This window comes from Dysidea avara, chromosome 1 (genome assembly GCF_963678975.1).
Source record: "Dysidea avara chromosome 1, odDysAvar1.4, whole genome shotgun sequence".
NCBI classification, from domain to species: domain Eukaryota; kingdom Metazoa; phylum Porifera; class Demospongiae; order Dictyoceratida; family Dysideidae; genus Dysidea; species Dysidea avara.
The window spans coordinates 6,921,126-6,939,693 of NC_089272.1; the positions used below are offsets into that span (position 1 = coordinate 6,921,126).

Consider the following 18,568-nt stretch of genomic DNA (forward strand, 5'->3'; position numbering starts at 1 on the left):
TTATGATGTCATACACAATATGCAATATTACATGTATTAATTGAAATGTTACAAATAATTATGGTATAATGGCGGAGGATACAAGTAAATCTCGTTCCGATGTTTGGAAGTACTATAAAAAGATCAAGGGTGCTTCAAGGGCTAAGTGTACTATTTGTAAACAGGATTTTTCATACAGAGGTGGAACAACTAACCTTAGACTTCACCTGCAGGCGAAGCATAGTCTTATATAACACACCTAAGAAAAGCAAGAATAGTAAGAAGACAAGCGAAGAACCCTGTACCTCGAAGCAGATGTCCTTGGATATTTTTTCAAAGCAGCAATATTGTAGTGAAGCCAGAGCCAGCACTATTATGGAAAGAATTGTTAACATGATAGCGATCGATCTAAAACCGATACGCATGGTCGAAGGAGAAGGGTTTCTGAAACTGATGGATTATTTGGAACCCAACTGCAAAGTTCCCAGTAGAAAATTCATTACAGGTATGATATATAAAAAGCACAAAGCAGTGAAAGCAAAGTTACAAGACAAACTAGAAACAGAAGCTAGCTCGATTGCTCTCACGACGGATATTTGGACAAGCTCTGCCACTGAGGCATATATAACTGTCTCGGCACACTACATCTCGACGGAGTGGAAGATGATCTCTTGTGTGTTGGAAACTCCAGACATGCCTGAAAGGCACACAGGGCAGAATATAGCAGACAAACTAATGGAAATTGTGGACAACTGGGGCATCAGTGAAAAAATTTCTGTCATAGTCCATGATCAAGCTTCAAACATGGAAAGCTCTTCAGACATACTGGAAAGTAAGTGAGGGTGGCAGGGAATGAAATTTTCTGGACATTGTTTGCAGCTTTGTGTAAATGCTGGTTTATCCATTAATACTACTGAACGTGTAACAGGAGCTGCCAGTAAGTTGGTAGGACACTTCAAGCATAGTGTTGTGGCTAGTGAAGAATTGAAAAAAAGGCAAAAACAAATGGAACAATCAGAGCTCAAATTAATACAAAGTTGTACAACACAATGGAATTCGACTTACTATATGTTAAAGAGATTGGTTGAAACAAGATGGCCTGTTTCAGCAGTACTATCTTGTGAACAAGTCACTAAAAGAAAGGATCGATACTTATACCTGAAAAGTGATCAGTGGACACTTGCAGAGGAACTTGCAAAGATACTGGAACCATTTGAAACTGCAACCACCTTCTTTAGTTACGAAGAAAACTCATCTTTTTCTACTACACTACCAGTTTTGTTAGGCTTAGTGGAAGGTCTCAGGAAGGAACTTGAACGTGAAAGTGAAGATCCATCTCCTCCAGCTATAGAGGAATTCAAAAGAGTTGTAGCAGATGAAATTGCTAGGAGGTGGGATCTTGAGCAGCTGGAAACAAGTGACCCAATGGTACTTGCACCATTGGTAGACCCAAGGTTTAAATTGATTCAGTCATTATCTGAAGACAGCAAGGAGTGTATTAGAGCAAGTATAATTGAGCAGATGGACAGTTTCAGTTTGGCTGCAGCTATGACACCTTCTGGTTCTGAAGATGAAGTAGAGAATGAGGTACAGGTAGTTGAACCAGCTCAAAAGAAGGCAAAGAAGCTTACATAAACTTCTTGGTCCTGAGAAAGAAGAAGTCTGTGTTACAAGCCAAGCAGAATTAGAGCAATATTTATTGGAAAAAACTATTAAAAGAACCACAAAGCCACTTACCTGGTGGAAAATAATGAAAAGTGATTCCCAAAACTTGCAAAAGGTGCTAGAGCTTTGTTAAACATTCCAGCCACAAGTACCCCATCAGAGAGAATATTTTCAGTTGCAGGTTTAACTGTAACTAAACTGCGTAGTTCTTTGAAGCCTGAAAATGTGAAACCTTTTTGAATAAGAATTTGAAGTTACTTGACAGTTAGTCAGTACTTTGTCTATCAGTTTTATTACTTTGGTAAGTTTGGTTTTATAACTTTATCACTTGATTCATTTTCATGACTTTTATCTTAACAGTAACATGTTTGAACCATAGCTGTGAGTGTAAAAGCTAATGTATGTATCCCATGTTCTTATTACTAAATTAACAAAAAAAGTGACTTCCTGTGGAGAGTAGACAACTTGACCAGATTGTTTGGCTAGTAACCTACAGGGATAGGAGGAGCACTACAATAGTGACAAAACCACCACAACATACCTGCAGCTGGCTACCTTGAACTGGTAACTTTGAGGGAGTAGGGTGGCATAACAATACCACAACATGCCTGTCTGGCAATCTACAGGGGTTAAGCTACACAAACAATACATAAACAACACCATTAAACACACGAAGCTTCGATTGTTCGAATAATTGCATAGCGAAGCTTCGAAGTGAATAATTAATATTCGTCCCAGCCCTAATACTAATCAAGAACTGTTTGAAAAGCATCCCTACAATGAAAATAGCCACTATGAAAAATACAAATGATTTTCATTTTGAAGGGAAGCCATCACGTGCTCTTGCCAAATTGGCACCTTTCCCTGTCAGCAAAGATGAATGAGACACAAAGGAGGACACTGGTAAGTCCATGAAGAATGCATTGTACGTACTGTGGTATGCCAAAAGGCACCTGTCGGGCCGAAGTGACGTCGAACAATGAAAAAAGCAAGCCCGTAGCCTTAGCCATTATTGAGTTACACTTGTCTGAAGGCATCGGATAGTCAGTCAGTCAGTCGAATAAAAAAAAGTTTAAATTCCGTAGCAACTTGTTGAAAGCATTTCGGGTCAATTTGAAAGCTTGTTTGGGCTTAGTTTTACCACGCCAATACTGCCTCATCGTTGTCAGAGAAAATTGAGGCTGGTTTTTGTGTGAAGTTATTTTGTGGGCAATGCCTACTCCTTTGTAGTCCCTACTATACAGTTACTATTGTACTGTATGATATGCTAGTCTTAGTATAGTGAAAATGTGTACTATACACACTCACATAATTCAAAGTGTCATAATGAAAAGTTTAGAGGTAGTATTGAAATATATGCAGGGGTAGTGATAAACTGTGAATTTATTTTGTACATATGTAGCTTTGTGCTGTCTCTATGAAACAAGATGATTTGTGCTACCCAAATGTACTCTTCCTTTGTTAGTCTGGATGCAGCATTGTGCTATGCAACTTTGCACTTCATTTCTTAGCATTATTACAATATAACTGCAATAAATCTTTTCATTATGTTGCAAAGTGTTGGTATAAGAATTTTAGACGGTTTTTCATGAAGATGCCAATTGGATCTCCTTCCACAATCATCACATTTTCTTTGAACTCTCACAGTATATTCATATGATGATCAAGACACACGGTAGTGTGTCGTGCGGCCCAAGAAGCCGGCGCGCAACCCCGTGAGTATATTGACAGGAAGAAACAAAACGCAATTTTCGCACCTCCATAGCTCTGTGCTGCCTTGATGAAACAAGACAAATTTTGCTATGTACATTCCCTCCAACTTCGGTACTCCACATTCCAAATTTGAGCGAAATCGCTTCAGGCATTCCTGAGATATGCGACTTCAAAAATTGGCTTAGTTTCTTCGTTTTTTTTTCTTATTATTTTTCTTCCTCTTTTCGCACACTTACAAAAACTGCTATAAAACGCGAACGCGTTATCCGATTGCCTTGAAATTTGGCACACAGAAGGGGGGTATAAAGGCGCATCTCGGTACCAACTTTGGCTGGAATACCATAAACAGGCAAAGAGTTATGAGCGATTATGCACGAAAAATAACACCAATATGTTGTCACGCCTACAGGGTAAACCGCGTATGGGAAGAAGCTGAAAATCGGTGGGTGAATAGGTTAACTATTGAACCTCAAACCTTTTGTGGTTTGAAAGAAATCGAGCTAAAAACCAGGAAGATATAGTGAAAAAAGCAACAGTGTGTAACAATTACGCAATCGAGATTAGCTAATTTTTTATTATTTTATTTTATTATTATTATTATTATTATTATGCTTGCCACGCCTACCAGATAAACCACTTGGGGTAATGCTTTGAAAATCGCTGTACAGATGGAGTTATCATCTTAGAAAGGCTCTTCAATGGTGTAGAAGAATCAGACTTAAAGCCACGGAGTTATAACACGAAATCCAACTTGGTGTAGCAAGTGCGAGATCGAGATACTCTAATAGAGCAGTCATCCTAATAGAGCAGTCACCCTGAACAGAATTCAAGAGATCAGTTAGAAATAAGTAACCTGTATAGAGATCAGCTACAACCAAATCACCCTGTAGAGAGTTCAGCTACAAACAATTCACCCTGTTCAGACATCAGTTAGAAGAAGTTTTCTTGTAGAGAGTTCAGTTACAAACAAATCACCCTGTTGAAAGATCAGCTAGAAGATGTCACCTTGTAGATAGTTCAGTTACAAAGAAACCACCATGTAGAGAATTCAGCTACAAACTAGTGACCCTGTAGATACATCAGCTAGAAGAAGTTACCTTGTAGAGAGTTCAGCTACAAAGAAACCATTCTGTAAAGAGCTCAGCTGCAAACAAATCACCTATACAGAATTCAGCTACAAACAAATCACCCTGTAGAGAGATCAGCTAGAAGAAGTTACCTTGTAGATAGTTCAGCTACAAACAAATCATTCTGTAGAGAGATCAGCTAGAAGAAGTTACCTTGTAGATAGTTCAGCTACAAACAATTCACCCTGTACAGAGCTCAGTTAAAAGAGGTTTCCTTGTAGAGAGTTCAGCTACAGACAAATCACCCTGTAGAGAGATCAGTTAGAAGAAGTTACCTTGTAGATCGTTCAGCTACAAACAATTCACCCTGTAAAGAGATCAGCTAGAAGAAGTTACCTTGTAGAGAGTTCAGCTACAAAGAAACCATCATGTAGAGAATTCAGCCGCAAACAAATCATGTATAGAGAGTTCAGCTACAAACAAATCTCCCTGTAGAGAGATCAGCTAGAAGAAGTTTCCTTGTAGAGAGTTCTGCTACAAACAAATCACCCAGTAGAAAGATCAGCTAGAAGAAATCACCTTGTAGAGAGTTCAGCTTCAAAGAAACAATCATGTGAGAGTTCAGGTACAAACAAATTGTCCTGTAGAGAGATCAGCTAGAAGAAGTTACCTTGTAGAGAGTTCAGCTACAAACAAACCATCATGTAGATAGTTCAGGTACAAACAAATCACCCTGTAGAAAGATCATCTATAGAAGAAATCACCTTGTAGAGAGTTCAGCTACAAAGAAACTATCATGTAGAGAGTTCAACCACAAACAAATCACCCTGTAGAAAGATCAGCTATAGAAGAAATCACCTTGTAGAGAGTTCAGCTACAAAGAAACCATTATGTAGAGAGTTCAGCTACAAACAAATCGGCCTGTAGAGAGATCAGCTAGAAGAAATTACCTTGTAGAGAGTTCAGCTACAAAGAAACCATCATGTAGAGAGTTCAGCTGCAAACAAATCACCTGTAGAGAGTTAAGCTACAAACAAATCTCCCTGTAGAGAGATCAGCTAGAAGAAGTCACCTTGCAGGGAGTTCAGTTACAAAGAAATAAACCATGTAGAGAGTTCAGCTGCAAACAAATCACCTGTAGAGAGTTCAGCTAGAAACAAGTCACCCTGTAGAGAGATCAGCTAGAAACAAGTCACCTTGTAGAGAGTTCAGCTAGAAGAAGTCACATTGTAGAGCTACAAAGAAACTACCATGTAGAGTTCAGCTGCAAACAAATCACCCTGTAGAGAACTCAGCTACAAACAAATCGCCCTGTAGAAAGATTAGCTAGAAGAAGTTACCTTATAGGGAGTTCAGCTATGAACAGATCACCCTGTAGAGAGTTCAGCTACAAACAAATCACCCTGTAGAGAGTTCAGTTACAAAGAAACCACCATGTAGAGAGTTCAGCTGCAAAAAAAATCAATCACTCTGTTGAGAGTTCAGCTAGAAGAAGTCACCTTGTAGAGAGTTAAGGTGCAAATAAATCACCCTGTAGAGAATTCAGCTAGAAGAAGTCACCTTGTAGAGAGTTAAGGTGCAAATAAATCACCCTGTAGAGAATTCAGCTACAAACAAATCACCCTGTAAAAAGATCAGCTAGAAGAAGTTACCTTGTAGAGAGTTCAACTACAAAGAAACCACCATGTAGAGAGTTCAGCTGCAAACAAATCACCTGAAGAGAGTTCAGCTAGAAACAAGTCACCCTGTAGAGAGATCAGCTAAAAACAAGTCACCCTGTAGAGAGTTCAGCTAGAAGAAGTCACATTGTAGAGAGTTCAGCTACAAAGAAACTACCACGTAGAGAGTTCAGCTGCAAACAAATCATCCTGTAGAGAGTTCAGCTAGAAGAAGTCACCTTTTAGAGAGTTCAGCTACAAAGCAACCACCATGTAAAGAGTTCAGCTGCAAAAAACTCAATCACCTTGTAGAAAGATCGGCTAGAAGAAGTTACCTTGTAGAGAGTTCAGCTACAAGAAACCACCATGTAGAGAGTTCAGCTGCAAACAAATCACCTGTAGAGAGTTCAGCTAGAAACAAGTCACCCTGTAGAGAGTTCAGCTAGAAGAAGTCACATTGTAGAGAGTTCAGCTACAATGAAACTCCCATGTAGAGAGTTCAGCTGCAAACAAATCACCCTGTAGAGAACTCAGCTACAAACAAATATGCAGTGTAAAAAGATCAGCTAGAAGAAGTTACCTTGTAGAGAGTTCAGCTACAACGAAACCACCATGTAGAGAGTTCAGCTACAAACAAATCACCTGTAGAGAGTTCAGCTAGAAACAAGTCACCCTGTAGAGAGATCAGCTAGAAACAAGTCACATTGTAGAGAGTTCAGCTACAAAGAAACCACCATTTAAAGAGTTCAGCTGCAAACAAATCACCCAGTAGAAAGTTCAGCTATGAACAGATCACCCTGTTGAGAGTTCAGTTAGAAACAAGGAATCCTGTAGAGAGATCACCTAGAAGTATCGCCTTGTAGAGAGTTCAGCTACAAACAAATCACCCTGTAGAGAGATCAGCTAGAAGAAGTCACCTTGTAGAGAGTTCAGCTATAAAGAAACCACCATGTAGACAATTCAGCTGCAAACAAACACCCTGTAGAGAACTCAGCTACAAACAAATCGCCCTGTAGAAAGATCAGCTAGAAGAAGTTACCTTGTAGGGATTTCAGCTACAAACAAATCACCCTGTAGAGAGTTCAGCTACAAACAAATCACCCTGTAGAGAGATCAGCTAGAAGAAGTCACCTTGTAGAGAGTTCAGCTATAAAGAAACCACCATGTAGACAATTCAGCTGCAAACAAACACCCTGTAGAGAACTCAGCTACAAACAAATCGCCCTGTAGAAAGATCAGCTAGAAGAAGTTACCTTGTAGGGATTTCAGCTACAAACAAATCACCCTGTAGAGAGTTCAGCTACAAAGAAACCATTCTGTAAAGAGCTCAGCTGCAAACAAATCACTTGTACAGAATTCAGCTACAAACAAATCACCCTGTAGAGAGATCAGCTAGAAGAAATTACCTTGTAGATAGTTCAGCTACAAACAAATCACCCTGTAGAAAGATCAGTTAGAAGAAGTTACCTTGTAGAGAGTTCAGCTACAAAGAAACCACCATGTAGAGAGTTCAGCTGCAAAGAAATCACCCTGTAGAAAATTCTGCCAGAAAAAAATTGCCCTGTAGAAAGATCAGTTAGAAGATGTTACCTTTTAGAGAGTTCAGCTACAAAGAAACCATTCTGTAAAGAGCTCAGCTGCAAACAAATCACCTATACAGAATTCAGCTACAAACACATCACCCTGTAGAGAGATCAGCTAGAAGAAGTTACCTTGTAGATCGTTCAGCTACAAACAATTCACCCTGTAGAGAGAGCAATTAGAAGAAGTCACCTTGTAGAGTGTTCAGTTACAAAGAAACCACCATGGAGATTTCTGTAATCAATATATGTGACCGGATTTGCGAAAAGGAGTCTTCCACACACATCCAATTCCATAAACGTTGGAGACCATAACTCAGTGTTCAAGTAACATATTACCTGACAATTTCACCATGTATTCAGCTAAAGTGGTGCTCACCACTGCCTAAATTTCAAGGCAATAACTCTTTCCAATCTGAAGTTATCAATTGTCAAAGTTGGCAAATTGGATGTGTGTGTAAGACCCCTTTTTGCAAATCCGGTCACATATGTATTATACAGCATATATAATTTGTACATTTACTGATAAAATATTTAAAGTACATCTACTTCATCTTTTCTTCTTCAGGTTAAAAAAGTCCCAAAGCTGGCCATAGGCCGGCTTTGGGGTATACAAATACAAAAAGAAATGAAATCTAATCCAAAACAGCCAAGCTGTAAAAAAAGTGTGCGGCCCTCAGAAAGGCTATGGTGAAAAAAGATGTGAAATCCAAGGTGGCGGCCAAGAAATGGCTGTGATGGTAGGTTAATGGTAAAAATTTTAATAATGACAATTTAGGTAAATTTTGTGAAGCGGCACAAAAATTCACCTGAATTGTCGTTATTAAAATTTTTACCATTAACCTACCATCACAGCCATTTCTTGGCCGCCACCTTGGATTTCACATCTTTTTTCACCATAGCCTTTCTGAGGGCCGCACACTTTTTTTACAGCTTGGCTGTTTTGGATTAGATAGATATTACGCCTAGGCAGTGCCTTCAAAGTGATTGTTTGTGGAAGAAGTTAGACTTCTAACCGCAAAATCAATTAAACCTGTGGGCTTTGAGTAGTCTAATCACATGCACTTCTGTGATGTAATGTTCATAATATGCACCTGATTAATCAGGCTCCAAGCATTACAGGACCAAAGCAGCAGAAGAAGTGATATTCGCCGCTCATAATAAGTCAAGTATTCTTCCAAGACAGGAGGAGACTAGTGCTCATCGGGCATACCAATTGTAGATGATAGGCAAGGGGAGCCTGGAGGTTCAGTGAAGTAAGACTTGCTACCAACTTGAAAGTGCCATTTGATAGTTAGTGATGGAGATGAGTCCTAGAGCTGCCAGTGAATTACTTCTTTTTTCACCCAGTGTTTGCCTTATCTGTTTCTGGGGCTCAAACGTGTGAGCTTAGTTTGAGAGTGCATGAGACTTGTTCAGTAGCATGATTAGAGGTGTACCAATATACCAATACATATCGTATTGGTTTCTGATATAGAAATTTTGACTACATTGGTGGGAGCCGATATTGCTGCTAAAAACCGATGTGATACACCAATGTACAACTGAACTATTGGACACTGTCCAATGATTGAGCCACATTATAAACCCTATTATTTAGCAAACAAGGGTGGGAAACAGCAGTTATTTTCCTTGTTTAAAAGTGGCACGCTACGCGAAGCCATCTAAGTGTATCCATAACTGCTATTTTGTTGTCACAATGAACCTTATCCGCAATTTCATCACAACGCAAAAATGGCAAAAATTGTGGGGGCCTTTTGTATAGAGAGCCATTGGGAAGAAACCAAAAGCAGACCGTAGGACTACTCGAGAAGTACGGAAATGCGTGCCCCTACATAGTAAGATAGTTAATAAGCCTCACCAGAGTTTTCTCATGCTTTCTTCACGTGGAACATCTCAAAACATTATCCCTTCCATACAAAGTATCCCACTTGGCCCCCACACTTTTCGCCATTTTTGCATTATTTTTGCGTTGTGACATAATTGCAGATAAGGCTCATACTTACCAATCACACAACAAACACTCATAGTGGTAAGCCTGGGAAACAGCAAAAAATGAACCAAGAGCACAGCATAAACAACCAACCATCTCTATCATTCATTAAAATGCAGAGTAATCTGGACCAATCTCGGCATGGGCATGTATTAAAATATTTGTGGGTACCTTATAGTCTGCAGCTGTGAATAGAGGCCACACCACCATGGGTAGCTAACCAAGCATAGCCAGTGATCTTATGATTGTCTTCAGTAGTAAGAATGAAGTTGAACATGGCATATGTGGTTCCTCAAATATAAATAGCTACACTTAGTTATATCAGTATATCGGATCGGTATCGTATCGGTTTCAAAATGATTAATCTCATATCAGATCAGTGCCGGATTGGTCTAGTTGTCTTATATAGGTACACCTCTACTAATGATGGCAGATCATTCATGAAGTGTTGGCAATTCAAATTTCTACTGCAAACAATTGTTTTGAAAGAAAACACCTGCATGAACACAACTTAAAACCGTTAATTAACACAAATTTAACTGCAGGTTAAATTTCAAGACAGATCTGAAGTCTCTAAACCAGTTTGACTAGCTAGCATCCCTAACGTTTACGACAAAGCAACCCCAGGGGAGTGCAAGCTTCAAATTATCAAGTGAAATCTTCTGGTTGCAAGCTCCATTAACTTCAGGTTAATGTGACACGGGCGGTGCTCACTATTGCATTTCTTCCTTCCAAAGGGCAGTTTGGTTATCCGCCAGGACTCTCAGTAGTTTACAGGAACTATTTGAGCTTGAAATCACAAACAGGACATGCCTGCATATCAGAGGAAACCTTCATCACGAGCTCATCCAGGTATACCCATCAGGCTCTCAGGTTCCATTTCTGATCTGTTTTGAGCACCACAAGAGGCCTTAATCCCATTACACTTTTAGTTGTATCCCTTAATAGCTGTCCTGACTCTAAGTATAGTGCAATTAAAATATAACAATGTGCACTGAACATCAAAGAATGTGAAAGAAATGTATTCTATGTTGTTCCAAATGGCTACTTACATGGAACATGGAGTAATAACCAAAATTGATGAACTACCCATCCTAACCTGGAAGATGTGCTGCTACTTCTATACCAGCTTCTTAAGCAGTCTCCTACATCCTGCATTGTAATGATTTGAATTGCCCTGTACATTAACAGTATAACAGCAAGGTTGAAATTTTCATTCACTAACCTGACACTGTTGAAGTGTTAAACTCTTAAGATCTGTAATACCCACCTGGGGAGTACCCCCAGACCCATGCATCAGTGACTCACATGCCATTACGTTGCCTATTGAAACTCCTCTTTGAAAAAATGTGGTTAGACCCAACAATTACAATAATTTCTCATTATTAGATTAAAAATGGGTCTGGCTACACAGTCCAGTGGCAAGATGTGAGTAGTGTAACTACCAGCTAAAGCTTATGGCTACTTTTTTTGCCAAATTAAAGGATCTGTTTAGTGTTTGGTTGTAGACTTTAGCATTAAAGTGACCAAGGTTTATAAAAAAAGCCTCTGAACCCTTCAAATCTCTAGTAATATTATATAAATTACTCTAATAAAACAGTCACTCCTCATACAAAGAATATCTCTTTAACCCATACATTATAGTGTCCTAATTGATACTACAGTTGACCATCGGTCAATGTTCCCAGACAATGGTAAAAAGTGTTTAGAAAAGTGAGTTGTTTTTGGTAACATGAAACCCATGCGTTTTTAAACAGAGCACTGTTTAAATACTCTAATAGAACAAACTTATGCGAACTGTCATTTCCAATTTTGGATAAATTAGGGTCTGTTTTACAACACACTAATACAGTACAGTTAGAACTGAAATATAGAAGAATGTCCATTGGTAGTATTAACTCTTTTGAGCCAAGCAGAAAGCAATCGTAATTTATTAATCAAACCATTCAGTGTACGTAGCTGCCAATTTCGTACTAAAATTACCCAGGCTATTAGCATCTCCTTTGATGTGCTTCCTCTCCAGTGTTCTCTCATATACAGCTAAAAGGTTATAAAATTATAAATGTGCATATTATTGAAATAAATTTGACTACTATAGTTAATTGTCATACTGATTGTATTCATAGTTCACCACAGATTTCACAAAAATGAATGAATCCCCTTCAAAAATGTTGCTGTAAAAAAGGCGTGTTCAAGAAAGTGGAAGTGACTGGCAATCAAATTAATCCTTAATTAACCCTTTCGATACTGCATATGGGCATGCATGGCGACATTAGGTGGGGTAACTTAATTCTTACGGCCTACAAATACACATAGATTAAAAGTGTGTTTACTAGGCTACTTGGAAAACATTAAATGAACACTAGGGGTGTATCAATGTTAAAATTGGTATTGGTATCAGTACCGATATTGGGACATCGGAAATATCGGAAATCAGTAAAATTAGGCTAGATTTTTACCGATATGTGCACATACGCATACTGTAGAACGCCAGAAATATTTATGTATGTTTTTGTTAATATGGTACGGAAGCCATTAAGCCACAAGTAAAAGCAGTTGTGTGGGATTTCTTCACTGTTCACGAAGACAGCGATAAGTTTGCCAGTTGTAACACTTGTAACGATAGCATATCTCGTGGAGGGAGTTCCGTGAAGTCATACAACACAACTAACCTTATTGACCATCTAAAAAAAGCACACCAAAGAATACAGCCAGTATTTGGAGAAAAAAAAGATTAGACTTGAAGGAGCAAGAGAAGCAAAAAGAGCAAGCAGCATTTAAACAGCTAACGATGGTAAAAACCCACGTAAAAGTGAAAGTGTGGGATATCAACGATTCATATGCAGTGCGTATCCATAAATTAATAGGAGAAATTATTGCTACGGATAATCAACCTTTTTCAGTTGTTCGTGACACTGGATTTAGCCGTCTCATGAAAAATCTTGAACCAAGGTACACACTTCCAAGTAGGAAGTATTTCTCAGAAACTATTGTTCCAGACATCAAAGTGAAGATTGATTTAATGCTGGCGGAAATGCTTGTAGATGTACCTTATCTGAGTCTTACCACTGGCATTTGGAGCTGCTCTTCAGCTCAGCAATCAATTATTAGTTTAACAACTCAATGGGTCATGAAAGAGTTTGAAAGAATATCAGCAGTGCTTCATGCACACAAATGTGAAGGCTCTCATACTGGCGAGTATATTTGCAAAAAGCTAGAGGACATGTTAAAGAACTGGAGAATTAATAAAGCGCGAATTCACTTAATAATACATGACAATGCTAGCAATATGAAAAAAGCTTCACGAGATGCTATGCTACCCAGCTTAGGATGCCCTTCAACTTGTTGCGAATGAAGGTATCCTTTTACAGTGTGTCGTCATTGATGTTTTAAGCCATATGTCATGGAATAGTTGGCTACTTTAAACGTTTAACTTTAGCTTATCATTGGCTAGATGAAATACAGGACAAACTTAGTATTAATAAAAAAAATAGTTTACAACAAGATGAGCTGACAAGGTGGAATTCCACTCTTTACATGCTACAATCAATCAACGCACAAAATATGGCACTGGCAGCGCATGCCACTGAGTATGGCTCCATCACTATGTTGAACACCCATCAACTTGATCTTGTCAGGAAGATTATTGCCACGCTTGAACCTGTAGAGGAAATAACAAAAATGATTTCCACTGATGCAGCAGCTGCATCAGTGTTGATACCATTTCTAAGAGTACTAGAAAAGTCACTTACCAAACGTCATGATGATTCTGGTATTCAAACTATGAAGGGTGAAATGTTAAGTTCACTGAAGCGAAGATTTGAAGATGTTGAAAAACATGAACAGTTGATTATTGCCACAATACTGGATCCTAGATATAAAGACAAATTTTCTGCTATGGCAGCTACAAAAGAATTTGCTAAGCAACGTATCATTGATGTGTGTGATGAAGTGAGTGAAGTGAATGATCCACCAAGCAAAAGGCAGCATACTTATGATGATGATACTAGTGCGTGCTCCAGTAAAGTGTGGGAGTGGATGAGTGAAATATTAGAGGACTTGGGGGAATGTAGTGATGACAGGGTAGGTACCAGTGGAATGGAATTAAACAGTTACATAAAGGAGCCTTTGATCTGTTTTCAAAAGGGTAATCCCTATGTTTGGTGGAACAAGAATCAGCAAAGATACCCACTTTTAGCCAGAATAGCAAGATGATACTTAAGTGCTCCACCTACCAACGTGCCCTCGGAGAGACCCTTTTCTGGAGAGGAAACACTAGATCACGGCTTATAGCAGAGAATGCTACTGTCAATCAAGTATAACTTGAAAATAGTGGGATAGAAGTATTAACTTATTACATTTCCATTAGCTATAGATTAATTTTTGTCACATGTGTAAACAGTTAATATTAGCTTAATGTGTTTTACAGTTCATATTACAGTTAGCAAGTCTAATCACTCAAATGTAAATATCGGTTATAGAATCGGATATCGGTGTTAAGACTACGTAAATATCGGAATATTGGTAAATAGTGAAAATGTTACATCGGTACACCCCTGTACACTCCTAATGAACACTGTAACTACATTGGCTTACTTGTTATGAAGCAGTGAACAGTGACGAGTTGCATCTCAGTGTTTCTAAATTCTTGCCACATGTATAATTTCAATTGTGCGTTTACTAACGTCATCATATATGGCCTGATACACAATTTCACGACGAATTGAATGGAAGTTGTTTCAAGGCGATAGGATCACCTGCCATGAAGCTATCAACCATTTTATAGAGGTATGTAAAGGGTTTGCATGTTTCCTTACCAAAACATTATTTTCACGGCTACTTTTGGCATCACCATTTAGCATTAGGGTAAAACCCTAGGTATCATTTTAATCCTTGCTACATCACAAGTAGAATGATTTAAATTGCACAGCCATAGGATGGACACTTCAAAAGTTACAGTACTTTGTACACAGCATGCGTATTTATTAAGTTTTAATCCAGTTTTCTGGATTATGCTGGTTTAAGGGTTAAAAGAGCTGATATCCGGTGTGGTCAAGAATGAATGTCAATACAACTAACAACTATTTACAAGATCATTAAAGGCAGCCAATTTACTAGCCAATTAGAGTTCAAAGTAATCCACTAGGAATGCAGCAAGACTGCATGAGTCAATGATAAGGACCATTGTTAATGATCTTTGTAAATTGCATAATTGTTGCTAGTTGTATTGACATCCATTCTTGGGTGCACCAGCTAACAGCTCTTTTATTTGCCAGTCTCTTTTATTTTCTTGGATGTTCCCTATTTTACAGCCATGTTTTTGAAGAGGATACAATTAACTAACTGGCAATGGCATGGGTCATAAACCTCAATAAATAAATTTATGGCTCAGTAATGATTTCTATAGTTAATCTTAAAATGGTAGATAAAATGACCTCCTGTCCTCATGCTTTTTTTATAAAACGTCTGATGATAAACTGTAAAATAACTTTGTCTAACTTAATGTAGTTTCCACCAGCTTCTTGAGCCACTACTGTGTGTCTACCAAATGCATTTAAAAATTACTTGTAAAGTCATAGAAGTCCAATGAGTAACAAGTAGTGGAACAGGAATATCACAGCAAAGCTATGTGGATTATTGGAAAATCCCTGCACTGGCATGTTATTACACTTGTTCTGTAGGATTTTCATTTTGTAATATCATTACTTGTTTTCAGTGGCATGCCAGGCCTTCAGGGATGGGTGGACACACTCACCCACATACTTCACCCCATGCAACTAACCAGCACAAAATGCAAGTCCATCCTTAGTAAACCCCATTTGTTTAAGAACTGTTTCAAAAGTGCATAAATGTATCTAGTTAGCTAATAATGTGCTACACTGCTGTTCTTGTAGCTTATTTCACTAGTCTAATTCTATTTCATGAATGATATAGAAGCTAGAAATGAAGACTGACTTATTACACCTCCTTGTCTTGTTATCTCTGTACCATAGGCGGCAAAAATGGGGGGCTAGGGAGTTAAATCCCCCCTCGGTCTGCTGAGGGGGGGCTTAGTCCCCTCTCAGAATGATACCATGCCGCAGTTATCCTTGGAGTGGGGCTGAAAACCACGATAAAGATCGAGATACTCTAATAGAGCAGTCACTCTAATAAAGCAGTCACAGTATTACAACAGTGTGTAGCGAGCTATGTAAGGATTTTATGTAGTTTATCAGCTATGAATGCATAGCTGGTGAGGTGGGCAGCTATTGTCAGCTGGTTGCGACCTTTTTTTATTTATTTTTTTTTTTTTTTGGTCTCACCATACCAAACCAGAGACTAAGTCTGGGTCAGCCCAGCCCTCCCTCATATCAACTACTTCCTCCGCCCCTGCTCTGTACTTGTACTCAACTCTTTATACTATACTCCAGCTTGATTCCTCAGATAGTTGCATGGCCACCAATTGTAATTTTTTGCCTCAAACCAACTTAACCCCAAAGAATTTAATTTTCAACTACCACATTAGATCACTTCACCCCACCACCAAAAGAATCCATGCTGGTACTCAAACTCAGTATAAAATAACAGATAATAGATTGTCCCCTTCCTCATGTTCCTGTCTTCCTTGCCTAAAATTTGGATTACATGGTACTGTGCATTAAATAGAAACTACCCAGATCCCTTGTTGTAATCAATACATCATCTACTGATTGGTATAGGTAATCACACACATTTGAGTGCAATTAGGGAATAATTGTACGAGTAACAGTCAAAATTACACGGGGCGAAGCCAAGTGCAATTTTGGCTGATACAAGTACAATTATTCCATAATTGCACTCAAATGTGTGTTATTGCCTACTAATCACATAGTGACCACCCTTCATGGTTTGTAGTACACATCTATCCTGGCAACGATTAAGCGCCTTTAGAAATTAATTACACGAAAGTCGATATTCTGGGGTGAAATAAAATGTGTGGAGTATTTAACAAAGTGTGGCGTCATTGTTTTGTTCACAAGAATATACATACCCGGTTAGTGCTAGAAGTTACGTGTCAAAGAGACTTATATAATTTCCCTTGAAATCTAGCTTTTTTTACAAAACAAACTACATTACCTTAATGCTTACAAGAAGCGCAATCCATATATCGAACAACCCCTTGTCACCACCACCATTTGCTGATTTTTGTACTGCGACTATTGAGGCTCACGTGAAATTTCAAGCCGAAATATGCAATTAAGGAAACAATTTAAAGTAGCGCTTAAATCGCTGCCGACCTCCTCTGCATCTATCCAGTTCTATGTGGCCACTAACTTCTACCAGGTGATTGCATCATTCTTCTTTGTAATACATTATTTGTTGTTGCACTTAAAAGGCTTCACATGTCAGTAATTCAGATTGGCTACTCAAAATTTCTACATACGTTGCACTTAAAAGGCTTCTATTGTCAGCTTATTCAGTTGGCTATTCATTATATCACTTTCTTGTTGCACTTAAAAGGCTTCTGTTATTCTGCTATTTTATTGGCTACTTTACAGTGCAATTACAGAAACAAGGCCATGCAATTTGGGTTTAATTGCACTCCTACTATTGAGACTAATGTATGGCAAACTAAATCACTATGTGATTAGTATATGTAATAGGCTGGGTATTCAGGATTAATAGTGTGAGCATTGTAAACAGGAAGGAGTAAAATAGTGTGAGGCGAAGCCGAGCACGATTTCCTTCCTGTTTACAATGCGAGAACTATTAATCCTGAATACCACAACCATCCATCCTATTGCAAATTAAACCGACAACCATAACAACTGTTACTAGGCAACAGAAATTCAAAAAATAACCGCTGCAAAAGATCAATCATAAAATGAAGTTCACCTTAGCAACGGTTACTTAGCAACCGTTGCTAAGCAAACATATTGTTGCTATGCCATGGGGTACGTATCACTATGGTAACACTAGTTTTCAAGTCAGACATTTACTTCTAATGGAAACAAACACACCACACTATTTTAGCCAATCAAATTAGTATTACATGTTTTTGTCAAGGGACCTTAACCATAGATAATAGAGTACTTAAAAGGGATAGTAAATGCAATAATGTGATGTCACAAAATACATACATTTCTATTGGAATTCCGTGTATTACATCATGAACATACTTGTTACGCTTGCTGCGCTTGTATCAAAGAAAAACAAATTGTTGTAACGACAAAATTTTGCAACCAACAACTGTGAAACTTCGCTACAGTGAACTTAAGTAAGTAATCGAGAGAACTAGGTTGGTACAAACCCTCAAGGAAGTTATGCGCAAAATTAAAGGAGATTGAAAGTGAAAAAACAGCCCAAAAATCTATTAAAGCACTTTACTTTCTTCGTAAATATATTCTATCCTTTTAACTGTGATAAACCTATTCCTTACCATTTAACAGAGAGAACCAGAAGACATATCAGAGCAAAACAGGAACTGTTGCCTGAAGAAACGACTAAGTATCTTCCATTTTTAACCAAACGTTTAAACCACCTTGCAGTACAACGCAACAGTAAAAGACTGTATTGGTGACATGCCTAGCTTACCAAAAGATTCGAAAGTGGAACCGGCTATAAAAGAAGCAGTATGGACGAGGCATGAAGGTACTATGAGCGAAAGTACAACAGCGTGTAACAATCACGGTTAATGCGATACGCTTTGTTACAAAATCTACAGTCTGAATTCTCTCGCCAGAATCTCTCACAAAGGCCTAAATTCTGTTGGATTACTATTTACGCTGCTTAGAACACTAATTCCCAAGCTTGAGCACAAAACTGTCTTGTCCTTTTAAGTCACGCGTAACGGAAATCAAACCTGAAATCGCTTGCGTTTCCAATCCCTTTTACTCTATTATCTATGCCTTAACAAACAAGTGTAATACTAATTCTATTGGCTAATCACTTGAC

At 38.4% G+C, this 18,568-nt stretch overlaps 1 protein-coding gene across 1 annotated transcript; it reads left to right on the top strand.

Annotated features, from left to right (window-relative positions):
• Positions 1-402: 402 nt before the first annotated feature.
• Positions 403-1,614, top strand: LOC136252075 (E3 SUMO-protein ligase ZBED1-like). Its single transcript, XM_066044472.1, has 2 exons — positions 403-811; positions 908-1,614. The coding sequence occupies exons 1-2, from the start codon at positions 403-405 to the stop codon at positions 1,612-1,614; spliced, it is 1,116 nt and encodes a 371-aa protein (XP_065900544.1).
• Positions 1,615-18,568: the final 16,954 nt, after the last annotated feature.